At 49.3% G+C, this 12692-nt stretch overlaps 1 protein-coding gene and 1 long non-coding RNA gene across 2 annotated transcripts; both read right to left on the minus strand.

The window, feature by feature from the left end:
• Positions 1 to 545: 545 nt before the first annotated feature.
• LOC148218252 (uncharacterized) lies at positions 546 to 1590 on the minus strand. Its single transcript, XR_015800514.1, has 2 exons — positions 939 to 1590; positions 546 to 658 (listed from the first exon to the last, which is right to left on the minus strand). It is a non-coding gene; the product is annotated as an uncharacterized LOC148218252 (long non-coding RNA).
• Positions 1591 to 1791: 201 nt separating this feature from the next.
• On the minus strand, positions 1792 to 12183 carry LOC148218253 (serine/threonine-protein kinase pim-3-like). The gene is made up of 7 exons (XM_088157858.1): positions 12169 to 12183; positions 3562 to 3696; positions 3429 to 3479; positions 2831 to 3200; positions 2450 to 2626; positions 2085 to 2181; positions 1792 to 1807 (listed from the first exon to the last, which is right to left on the minus strand). Exons 1-7 carry the CDS (start codon positions 12181 to 12183, stop codon positions 1792 to 1794), a joined length of 861 nt encoding a protein of 286 aa, XP_088013984.1.
• Positions 12184 to 12692: the final 509 nt, after the last annotated feature.

Here is a 12692-nt window from a genome sequence, read left to right on the forward strand (position 1 = left end):
GTGGGGAGGGCTGGCAAAGAGGGCAGGGCACCAGGCCATAGGGAGGGGTGGGGCTGCTGTTTCTGGGAGCAGGAGCAAGGCAGGATGCCTGCATGGTGATGGAGGGGTAACATCTGGTGCCCAGAAAAAGGCATATGACCAACATTGAACTTGTCAACTTCCATGTCAAAATGGGCCCTTGGAGGACATTGAGCTGTTTTCCCTGGGTAGTTTGATCAATTGCATGGAAGGGGGAAGGATGAAGAATTTGGGCAGTGTTGGAGCCAAAATGGCATTTTGCCACTTGTGATTTCCTCCCAGCTTCTGCAGAGGGGTGACAGCTCCAGCCCTGCAAACCACTCCCTTTTGCAAGGCACACTCAGACCTTGCTGGAAGCTCAGGGTTCTTGAAGGGGCTGCTGCAGTTGGCAACAGGAGCTGCTGTTTAATTTTTCACCTTGCTTAACCCCCCATCCCAAATCCCACCAAGAGGAAGGGCTGAAAAAGATTTCTGCAGAAGAAGGGAGGCCAAAAGCTTGGAAAAGGATGAAAGAAATAGGCTGATGATGATAACAAGAAATAAATTTATTTTTGGCAGCAAATGAACACCTGCCGCCCTCCAGCCCTCCCAGATGGGCAGGCCCAGCAGTGCCGTTTCCATGGCATGAGGTGCTGGGAGCCTGGGGAGAGAAGCCAGAAAGCCACGGTCAGTCACAGAAGGCTCCTGTCCCCCCTGTCCCACCAGGGCCTGTGCGTGGGCCAGGCTGCTGGCTGTGCCCAGAGCCCAAACCTCCCAACCCATTCTCTCATTTTTAGAGGAGAGCAGCAGGGCAGGCCACGCTCCACCTCTTCTGCTTAAGCACGGCACAGCAACCTCCTCAGCAGCTGCAAGAGTGAGATTCTCGTGTGCCCACTGCCATCTGCCCCTGTGCCACCTGTGCTGTGGAGCTGGGTACCCACCTCTGCAGAGCTGCTGCCAGGAGAGGAGCTGATCCCACACAAGGTCCTCGTCCTTCTTGAAGGGGATGTCCCTGCACACCGTGGCTGCCCCGGGTAGCGCTGGCACCTCCGTGGAGTGCGTCCAGTGCCGGCGCTTCCCCACTCGGTCTGGGCACAAGGTGCAATCTTCCTGGAAAAAGCAAAGAACAATTGCATGAAAGTCAATTCAAAATGAGCCCTAGAAAGAAGAAAAACCACCCAAGGTTATCAATGTTTGATGGGCCTGGGGAGGGTCTGACCACTCCATGCAAGAATTAAACCTCTCCCCAGGTGGGGAAAAACCCCACCTTTTCTGCCTGTAAGCCCACCCCTTCCTCAAGGGCCTGAAAAGCAGAGCAGCTGGGCCATGGCTTTGGGACCCACCCCCCTCTGCTGTCCCCCATCCTCATGGATGGATGCTTTTGTCAGGCAGGCTGCCCCCACCCCAGCCCACACCAGGCTGGCTGGCAGAAGCTGTAGGCGAGGCCAGGAGCCGGCTCCCCTTCCACAACATCCGTCCCCTGTCCTGCCAAAAAGCAGCTGGGCGGGCGGCGCAAAGATGAATATTCCCCATTGCCGCCGAGCGGGGAACCTCCGGCGCGTGGCCAGGCCGAGCCCTGGCATGCCTGGGAGCACGAGCATCCCCCCGCCCCTGCACCGGCTGGGGACTCATCTTGATTTCCTCGGGGCACAGAGCCTGTCCTGTCCTCCAAGAAGGGGCCACAACCAAAGCCCGTGGGCTTTGCCCCGCCAGCGGCCAGCTCGAGGATGGTGTTCTCCGGCTCCGCGTCGTGCTCCAGAAGAACACGCCAGCTGTGCCTCGGCTTGGGGGACATCACAATGCCATTGAGCTGCAGGGGGATGTTTCCCCTTGTCCAGTCTGTGGCAACTTCACTGCACTGTGCTACCACTTCTCCAATAGGACGGGGAGCCCTGAGCTGCTCCCTCCACAACTCGCCGGGGACCCACGGAAGCGTCTCCTCGGCCGCGCTCTCTGCTCCGTGCCACGGCCACAGGGAAACGCTCTGGGGTTTGCTTTGAGCGCCATGAGACATGAGAGCTGGAACTTGCTGGGCTCCTGGATCCTACTGTGCAGAGGGATGGATCTCTGCTGTCTCCTGGGCCAGCTGGGGGTTCTGCAGCCAGGAATGCTCAAAAAGGCCTTCTAGGCATGGCCTGTCTGCAGGGTCCATGGATAAACACCACCTGATCAGGTGCTGGCACTCTGCAGAGAGAAACCAAAAACCCCTGGTCAGCTCCTGTCCAGGCTCTCCCAGATTCCACAGTGCCCACCCCACACTAGGAGTGCTCGGAGCTGCACCCAAAGCTTCCCATCCATCCTCCCTTTTGGAGCAGAGCAGCACACATGCCATCTCCTCCAGCTAAGCCCAGGAGATCAACCTCCCCCCTAGCTGCAAGAGCCGGACGCTTATGTGCCAGCTGCCATCTCCCAAGCCCATTCTTGCTCCCGTGCCTTGAAAACATATCCCCACCTTGAGACACCCGGGGTGGCAAGAAGAACTGGCCCCGGATGATGTCCTCAGGGGTTTTGAAAGGAAGGTGCCCGCAGACCAGGTCATAGAGCAGGATGCCCAGGGACCAGATGGTGGCTGGCTGGCCATGGTAGCAGCCGAAGAGGATCCACTCTGGTGGGTTGTACTGCGGCGTTCCTATGGGACACGGGCACAGCTCATCAGGCCGATGCTGCTCCCTCCCTCCCAGCCAGCTCAAACACAGCCAGACCCTGCCCCAGCCAAAAAACAACTTGGCTGCAGCCGGCTGAAGAAGGATTCCCCCTCCCTCCCTCCGTCTTCCCCTGTGCCAGCAAAGGGGAGAACCTCCACTGCCCAGCTGGGCCCTGCCTTTGGGCTCACCTGCCATGTGGGTGTAGAACGTGTCCTGGAGGAAGGTTCCGCAGCCAAAGTCAATGAGCTTCGCCTCACCCGTGGCCAGGTCAACGAGGATGTTCTCGGCCTTGATGTCGCGGTGCAGGACGCCGCAGCTGGTGCAGTGCCGCACGGCCTGCAGCACCTGGCGGAACAGCCCCCGCGCCACGGGCTCTGGCAGGAACCCCCCCGCGTCCAGCAAGTGCCACAGGTCCCGACAGCGCTCCGGACGCTCCATGACCAGCGCGAAGCCGTCGGGCAGCTCAAACCAGTCCAGGAGCCGCACGACGCCGCGGAAGCCAGGGCACGACACCATCCACAGCAGCACCAGCTCCAGTGGCACCAGGGCGCCCTTGTGCTGCGGGGGGACCGCGATGCCGTCAGCGGGGCCGATGCTGCGCCGCGCCTTCGGCACCCCCTGCCCGGCGCCACCGCAGCTCACATTGCCCGGCCCGGGACGCTGCGCGGCCCCCGCTCACTCCACGCTCGCTCCCCTCGCAGCGTCCCGGCTCCCACCCTGCCGGGCCTGGCCTCAGCCCCGCCCGGCACGCCCCGTCGGCTGCTCCCGCTGGCCCCGCTCACTCACCAGCCGCGCCCACTCCCAGATGCGATCCCGGCCCACTCGCTTGATGGCCACCTGCAAGCCAAGACAAGCGGCGGGTTGAGCTCGCCGCCCACCGATTCCCCCCTCCCCGCTCCGAGCCGGCCCCGTCTCTTACCGGGGCGCCGTCGGCGAGCCGGGTCCCGGCGTAAACGCTGCCGCAGCCGCCCCTCCCCAGCAGCGGGCCCTCCCGGTAGAGCTGCTCCAGGGGAGGCTTCTCCGCCCGTGCGGACGGCACCGCGCTCTCGGCATTCTGCCCGGGGCACCCACTCGCCCCAGGCGCTGCTGCTTGTCCAGCCGCCCCGGGCTCCGGCGCCTCGGGGCCGGCGGCCGAGCTGACGGGCGGCGGGACTCGCACCGGGGAAGCTGCCGGCGACGGGGCGGGAGCCGGGCGGCTGCGGGGCGGCTCCGGGCGGAACCGCGGGAGGGGCCTCGTTCGGGGCCGGGGCCGGGCCAGGGCCCGCGGCAAGCGGAGCCAAAAGGCGATGATGCTCCAGCACCACCACCAGCAGAGTGAGGAGCTCCTGCTGAGGCTCTTCAAAAGGCGCCGCAGCCAGTGCGGACAGAGGTGGGCAGGGGCCCGGCTCGCCCACGGGCGCCTTGCGCAGCGCGGCATGAGCCGTGCTGGGAGAGGTGGAACACGGACGGAATGGAACGGGAGTAGAGGGAGTGTGAAAGGGAGAAGGGGACGGAGAGCGAGTCGGAATTCGAGCGGAAAACCGACCGAGAGAAGCGCTGCTGCTGCTGCCGCTGCTGCGGAGCCGCCGGAGCGCGCGGCCGTTCTTCCTCCGCGAGCCCAACGGAGGAGCGGCCGCGCGCCCCGCGGAACGAAAGAAACAAAGAAAGAAATAAAAAACGAAGCTAATTCGTATTAGAGAAATAACCAAATAAAGAAATGTAGGAATAAAGAAGACTGTTGGCTTGTGGCTTTCTTCTTTGGGTGAGATGAAGCATTTCATGGAGAAGAAGTGCCTCTTCTGACAGTTTTGCCAGTGTGGACAGGAGAAGAGCATTTAAATTTCAACTAGTAAAGAGAAATCTTGTCAGTATTGTCATCTCTTTTCATTCTCTGTTGAGATACTTGCAGGCTGCCAAAAGACATTGTCTGCAATGTGGAACTTGGTTCCAAGTTTCTTTTCTGCCCGAGGATGAGGAGGGGAGGTATCCCAGACTCATGGAGTCATGGCATGGTTTGGCTGGGAAGGGCCCTGAAAGATCACATCGCTGCAACCCCCTGCTGTGGCTGGGGACCCCTTGCTCTAGACCGGCTTGTGTGGAGCTCCATCCAGCCTGGCCTCGTACACTGTCAGGGATGGGGCATCCACAGATTCTCTGGGCAACGTGCTCCAGGAAAGTGTTTTTTTTCTGAATTTCTGTTCTAAACCTACTCTCTCTCTTTCAGTTTTGATCCGTTCTCCCTTTTGCTCTCTCTGCCTGCCCTTGCACAAAATCCCTGTCCGGCTTTCTTGTAGGTTGCCGTCAGGTACTGGAAGGCCACTGTTCAGTAAAGCCTAAGCCTAAGCCTCAGTCTCTTTTCCAGGCTGAAGAAACCCAGCTGTCTCAGGCTTTCCTTGCAGGAGAGCTGCTCCAGCCCTCGCAGCATCTCGCTGTCCCTCCTGGGCACCTGCTCCAGCGTGTCCCTGTCCTTGCGGGCCGTGCTGGGGAGCCCAGCAGAGCCGGACGCGGCCCTGCAGGTGCAGCGACAGCGGCTGCAGGAGACACGGCCCTGACAGCGGCTGCAGGAGCCGGCAATTGGCGATTGGCCGCCCGCTCCGCAGAGAGCCGGGGCGCGGGGCACGGCAGGAGTTTTAGGCACGGATCTGTGTTATGAGGTGCTGTGAGCTCGTGGGGGATGGCAGGAGATGAATTCCCAGAAATGGCTGTAACGGGCATCGATGGTGTGACAATTGATAAAAGATTCGTGTTGTGATAAATGTGATTCGTGCTAATTAAATTGTAACTATATTAGCAAAATTGTATTTAGATCAATAGAAGACAATTGTTACAGAGTGATGGGGGAGATGGGTGAGACAGGGCAAAGGACATCTTCCAGATGTTGGGAGTTGAAGAAGAAGGTTGGAAGAAAGTCAAATAAGAATAGTAGAAGGACGTAGGTCTGATAAGCAGCATCTAGAAATAGAGCTTCAACCTTGAAATGGGCCAAAATGGGGTGATTCCAAGCATGGGACTTAATTAGAGTCATGTTATGGAAAACATCTGCTCAGTCACACAGGGCACCTGCGCTACCTGCGGGTCACACCTCGGTCACTGAGGAAGACGATGAGCCTTCATTGGAAATAAGACCCTCAAAAGGATGAGAGACCCCCTAACCCATTAGTAGAGCATGCGCCGTGCAGTATAGTTACGTAAATTTTAGGAACAGAAACTAGGAGGAGCTTTCTAGAAACTTCTGTAGCCTACAGTATATAAGTGGGATTGTTAGCCCGGATGCTTTGGTACGAGAGGAAGGGCAGGCCCCTCCCCGTACCCCCGGTCGGTTTTGCTTATGCTTTATATGAACCTCAATTATACTAAAACACTTACTCTCAAATTTTATCTATCCCAAATTATACCACTTTAATACTTTACTTGGATTGTATTCAATTTCAATAATTTTTGTAATAATCTTTAATACTTTTGATTGTATTCATTTATAATTGTTACTATTAAAAATTTGTTGTTCCATTTAATCTTTGTTGTTTGATAAATTGGAAAAATAGAAAACCATTCATAACAATGACCATGTAGCTGTGCATCTTATTTCCGCCGCACTTAAAGGGTTAAAACCCCTTTCCACAGCTACAGACTCCCTTTCCCCTCAGACCTCTCCGGCTTTCCCAGCGACTGCCAAGGTCCCTTTGTGCCCCCTTGGCAGGCGACCACGGCGACATCCCCAACCCGCCGGGCCCCTCGGGCAGCCCCGAGACCTCTTCGGTGGCCACGGACGACGAGGAAGCCCCGGGGCCGCCGCCATCGCCCCCCGGATCCGCCGCCATCGCCCCCGGGGCCGCCGCTCCCCCCGGCCGGGCCGGGCCGGGCCTGAGGCGGGCGCAGCTCCCGCCGCACAGCGCCTGCGCCACAGCAGCTCCGCTAGGCGGCGCCCCCCGCCCGGCGCTGAGGGGCCGCCGCCGCTTCCCGCCCTTGGCCGAGAGCTGCCGGCGATGGCGCCCGGCCGCCCTTCCAGCGGCGCCGTGGAGAAGGAAAAGCGGTTTAAATTGTTCGTTCCGCCCCGCCTGAGCGCTGGGCAGTGGTCTGTGGGCAGATCCCAGGTGAGCGCTCGGCCGCGGGGCTGCTGAGGGCAGCCCCCCCCTAAGGCTGTGCTGCTCTGGAGGCTGAGGAGGGGGCGAGGGGAAACCGCAGGGACACATGCCTAGACTGGTGCCAGGAGAGCATCTTCGGTTGGAATTTCAAAGACTTCTGCTGTTATTTTCTGTCAAAAAAGTGAAAAACGAGGTTCAGTTTCCTGGTAGATTTGAAAAAGTTTAGTAAAAGACTGTAAGAGACAATAAAGCAAAAGGTTACAACGGCCGGGTGCTTGGCATTCCGCCAAGAGCACACACTAACTCAGAAAACACTTCCTTAAATGCATCAACCTGTTGCATATTTATAGACCTCTAATGCATTATTCAAAATCACCCTCCCCCCCCACCTGTAAATCAACATTTTTTTTACTTTTTTTTTTTTCCTTGTGGCTTCTTGTTCTCCCTGATAACGGAGATCAGTAAATTCCTTCCCTGGAATTCTGGTGTTCATCAGCCCTGTCTTCATCCAGATAGGATAATCCAAGAGTGTGAAGAATTTCCTGATTATCTTTTTACAATTCTCTGAGTTAGTTACATGAACAAAAGCTTTTTACATTACCATGTTATAGTTAAAAAAAAATAAATATTTATAACACTGCTATTTTTAAGTCTTGTTAATAGCAGAACTAAAAGAAACTATATTCATACAGCAACATTTTCCAGCATCATACATACAGCATTCACTTTAATGTTTGCAAAAAGCCAATAATGTAATATGTGCTTATAACACAGCTGAAGGGACTCCTCTTGTCAGCCTGTGCTGTGTGTTGTAGCTGTAGCTCAGTGATGATAAATCCGTGTTTGGGGTGGCTCATTCAGCACCCAGAGCGAGCAGTGACCCCCTCAGATGCTCCCACTGCCGTTGATGTTTTGCTCTCACCAGATCAGGTGTGCAGTGAAAATGTTCCGTCCCCACTCTGAGTTATGGGAATTCAACAAGTTGTTTTTTCATGTTGAAGCTCCTTATGAAATGTGTTGGGATTCAAACAGGATATTCTGACAGCTGATGAGTTATGCTGTTTACAGGATGAACTTCTATGACTTAAAAACCTTGTAAAAGGGTATTTTCATGCTGAAACATAATGAGATATGGTTTAGAACTGCCCTTGGAAGTAAAGCAAAAAAGAAATATCAGGTACTAGTCTTGAAAAAAGTAATTTGGCTTCTTGAGTCCTTTACCATGCACCAGTGCACAGACAGGCAGGAGCTGCTGAGTTCCCTGCATTGAAAGCTTCCCCTTTGGCCACAGTCAAAAATAATAATAAAGAAAACTGAAAAAAACCAAGTTTGATAAACCACTGTGAAATAAGAAGCAAGCAAGTTCCAAAGCCTTCACCAAAACCTTGGGCTTTGAAATTGTAGGCAGCTGATTTATTAATGAAAAAATCTATTTTCACATCATCTGTAGGATTTTGGGGTTTTTTTTTCAGGATTTTATAATCCTTTTTTACAAATTACCCACAATGAACTAATTTTTAAATTTGTGCAGGGTTTTGACAAATGCTTGGACGATGATTTTAAATTGCCATTCGATGTGTCCAACCCTGGCAAAATCACTGATTCAGGTAAGACTAAAATATTGGCCATGCACATTCTTTAAATTTTTTTATATTGTCGAGTTCTAATTTTTTTTGAGTAGTCTTAGAGTTTCACATCTGGTAACACTGTTAAATACAGTTTCACTGTTAGTATTTTTTAGAAATACATTGATCAAAATCTCTTCATGTTTCAGATATAATTTCCCAGCAAGTCAAGCTTTGCTCTGAAGTAGATGAAGAGGTCAGCTAAGTATCAACTCTGCATATCTAATTTCTTGGGATCTTTGAAATTTGTTCCCAAACAGTGCTTAAAGCATTATTGAGTAGATATTTCAGGGCTGAAGGAAGTAGTCAAAAGGGAATCGTGTTTTCTGTCTCCTGCTTAAAGCTGAATCACTTAGAGGAGATATTTGTGATTTAGTGAACATGCCTGGAGACAAATCCTTAACAATTAGGGTGATTGCAATGTTGGTTGTTGTTGTTGTTGTTGTTTTTTCTTTATTTGAAGTGCCTGTGAAGTCTGTGAGTTTTAATTAGAGTAAGATTTAAAGATTTTCGTTGTATTTGTGTCTCCTGTGTGGTCTGTAATGCCTTTTGATACCTACATAGTGGATGCACAAAGATTTAAACTTTGGTTCCTGATCATATATAAGTTTATATCACCATCTGTGGAAAAATATTACTCTTGTGATGTTTCTAAGAGATAAAATATTTTATCTACAACAGTATTAATTAGATAGTATTTGAGATTAAATTGTGGAACCTGTTTTAATAGAATACAGAAACAAGGAATGACTTGTTCTCAAAACTCTACAATGAGGCTGAGAAGATCAAGCAGTGGAAGCTGACTATGGAATCAGAACTAAACCAGAAAGAAAGAAAACTCCAAGAAAGTAGAGAGATTATTGAAGCACAGAATAAAACCATTCAAGAGCTGCAGGCCAGTATTGTACAATATACATTGAATAGATGAAGTTAAGTGCTTCCTGATTTAGTATGAAAATATTATTGATCCAATTAAATATTAAAAAATGTTGCAGTTTGGTTTGTGCCTTGAGCAAATGATTGTTTTGAGCAGGTGTGTGCACGTGTCCTGTATGAGTGTGTGCATGAAGAATTTACCTGTAAGTGTCTCAGTTGCTGGTAAGTCATTGCTCATTAATTTTTCTGCCTTTCATGCAAAAGATGACTCAGCATGCAATACCAGTTAAATAGACTTCTGTCTGCTGATACCCAAAATTACATTTTCATGTGGGATTTGAGAAGTCAAAGTGTATTTCTAATGTATTTTTCAATAACAGCATCTTTTTGCATTTATTCCCTATGAAATTAGTTAAAAAATGATAAACTCCATTTGAAACTGGAAGATGAAATATGGGAAAAAGAAGATCTCCAGAAAGAGTGAGTAATGTAACCAAATAGATGTTTTTCTGGTGAAAATAATGAGTTTTCATATGGGCAGTTTCATATAGCAGTTAAATTGTGAAGGTCATTTACATTGTTACTCCTTAGGTACTTGGTATAAAATTTGTCCATTAAATATATATATATATTTATACTTAGTATAAAATACTGTGCACTCCTATGAAAACATGGTATTTTTCCCTCCTTTAGAGCCACTGCTTCGATGCATCTGTGTACTCTGCTCAAGGAAACCTGCACTCTCTTCACAGAGAAGACCAGCAAATGTAAATACTTTTTTATTTTTGATTTATGAGAGTAAATGAGATGTATGAGAGTACTTCTAGCTTGCTCTAAATTCACAGAAAAGTTCTCATGCTGTTCCAGATGTGCTCTCCAGCTGAGATTGGCTGGATGTGACTCTTAAAATGAGGAGTGAAATTTAAGTGGCTCACAAAACTAGGAGTGAAGCCACAGATCTAACACACATCAGGTTTGTGATGCTAAATCCAGAGGATTTTTGGAGCCAGTCAAATCGTTTGCTGAAAGTTTCCAAGCCTGGGAGCCGTTTGGGTGCCTGAACACTGAGCCAGGTTTGAGGCAGTGCCAGACCCTGCTGAGCAGTGACAGCCACTCCAGAGCAGTGCAGCTCCCCTCGAGTCTGCTCAGCCCTCTGAGGGTTTTCAGTCCCATCCAGGGACTGTGAAGATACTGAGAGATATGAAGTGGCACTTCATGCCTGTTTTGAGGCAGTGGAATCTACTCTAAATTCCCATGTTCTTGATTGGTAATTCTGCTTTATATGCAATGTAGAATTGTTATTGTAATCATTAAAATTTTACTAACTTGATCCTGGATATTTAAGAAGTGTCTATTTCTTTTTAGCCTTAATTCTAGAAACACTTGTGTATAGATGTATTGTTCTTTTTTGATAGCTCTGGTTCTTACTGTTCTCTTCTATAATTGTTTTCTTAGGGAAAAATAGTATCAATTACAAAAGTAAAAGGAAAGAAGGAAAATATGGACATGGAGTGTTGTTGTAATTTTATAATGACAGTTCTGTGGTCATAGGTATCTGCTGATAGGAAGAAATTCAGTGCTAAATCCTACATTACAGTTTATCAAATACTAACAGCTTTGATACATGATTATTCAACATTAATACTATAAGAATTAATATGGTTACATAAATTGATCCAGAATTACACTTGTCAAAAATATATATTGGGAAGGAAATTTAAAAGCTGAGCTTGCTTAATATTTCAATGAAATACACATTTTCCCTAGATTGTATGGTTTTTGGCACTGTATTTCATAATGCCTTATTTAATAAGAAATGAGCTGATAATTCCTTTTTAAATTCATTATGCTGATTAAGGAAAATGACTTGGACAGCTAGCATTCTTTTTCAAAAGAAAAAATTTCAGAAGAAAAAATTTTAAAAATTCTTGCTTTGATAGATGAACAGGAAAGAGAAGAAACAAGACAATTGTATGAGGAGCTTCATGGCAACATGGAAGTAAGTGACATAAGCTGGCTAAAAGGAATGTGAGTGTGGACATGCTGAGCTGATTACATGTTTATGTTGGGATACTTTCTGTGTCCATATCATGTCATGTGTGATGCAGGAAGTCAGGTTTTCAGTCCCTCTTCAAAAATTATTTTTGTATTACATAAAGCACATTCAATGGAGAAAGTGCAGCAGCGTGTGGGATGTAGATCCATGTGATGTGTGTGATATGTGGGATGTGGATCCATGTGATGGGTGTGGTATGTGGGATGTGGATCCATGTGATGGGTGTGATATGTGGGATGTGGATCCATGTGATGGGTGTGATATGTGGGATGTAGATCCATGGGATGGGTGTGATCTGTGGGATGTAGATCCATGTGATGGGTGTGATATGTGGGATGTAGATCCATGTGATGTGTGTGATCTGTGGGATGTAGATCCATGGGATGGGTGTGATATGTGGGATGTAGATCCATGTGATCTCTGTGATCTGTGGGATGTAGATCCATGTGATGGGTGTGATATGTGGGATGTGGATCCATGGGATGGGTGTGATATGTGGGATGTAGATCCATGTGATGTGTGTGATATGTGGGATGTAGATCCATGTGATGGGTGTGATATGTGGGATGTAGATCCATGTGATGTGTGTGATATGTGGGATGTGGATCCATGTGATGTGTGTGATATGTGGGATGTAGATCCATGTGATATGTGGGATGTAGATCCATGTGATGTGTGTGATATGTGGGATGTAGATCCATGTGATGTGTGATATGTGGGATGTAGATCCATGTGATGTGTGTGATATGTGGGATGTGGATCCATGGGATGGGTGTGATATGTGGGATGTGGGTCCATGTGATGGGTGTGATATGTGGGATGTGGATCCATGGGATGGGTGTGATATGTGCTTAGTGCTGGGTGACTGCCAGAACTTCTGTCCTCTTTCTGGACTCTCTTTCACTTACCTGGTGATTTCTCATAATGGTTGGGGTTGGCAGCAGCCCCTTGGGAACTTCCAGGGTTTCCAATATTGAGCTTCAAATATGAAATTTTGTTTTTAGAGAATGACAGTGGCATTTGAAGAGCTTCGTGTGCAAGCAGAGCAGGACAGATTGGAAATGAGTTTCAAACGTGAGAATTCTGTTTATTGTGTTCATGCTGCTGGCTCAACAATTTTGTATTTCACAGCATTTATTACACATAAAAAATGTGCAGTGTCAGAGCAGACAGATGTGAATGGTGAGCAGGTCACACTGAGACACTGGGACCCTCTTTTATTCCTGCTGCCTGTATTCACTGCCTGGCCCCTTCTGCTGTTGTTCCTCTGGGCCAAATTTGGAACTTTATTTTTCAAATAGTCACTCAAAGTTCAAGTTTTGTGTGTGAAGTACAGCTTAGAGATTAATATTTATTTCCTGTAGTTGGTTTACTTAAATGGTAATGCACTAGTGTATAGCTACACAAACTTCAGGTAAATGTTCTCTCTATA

This window comes from Sturnus vulgaris, unplaced genomic scaffold, assembly GCF_052056855.1.
Source record: "Sturnus vulgaris isolate bStuVul1 unplaced genomic scaffold, bStuVul1.hap1 Scaffold_192, whole genome shotgun sequence".
Taxonomy (NCBI): domain Eukaryota; kingdom Metazoa; phylum Chordata; class Aves; order Passeriformes; family Sturnidae; genus Sturnus; species Sturnus vulgaris.

Bases quoted from the DNA above. Each gene is read 5' to 3' on its own strand.
- LOC148218253 (XM_088157858.1), bottom strand. The intron at 3,480-3,561 runs GTAAGAGACGGG...CTTGGCTTGCAG, and splicing joins GGCTCGCCGACGGCGCCCCG to GTGGCCATCAAGCGAGTGGG. The intron at 3,201-3,428 runs GTGAGTGAGCGG...GTCCCCCCGCAG, and splicing joins TCTGGGAGTGGGCGCGGCTG to CACAAGGGCGCCCTGGTGCC.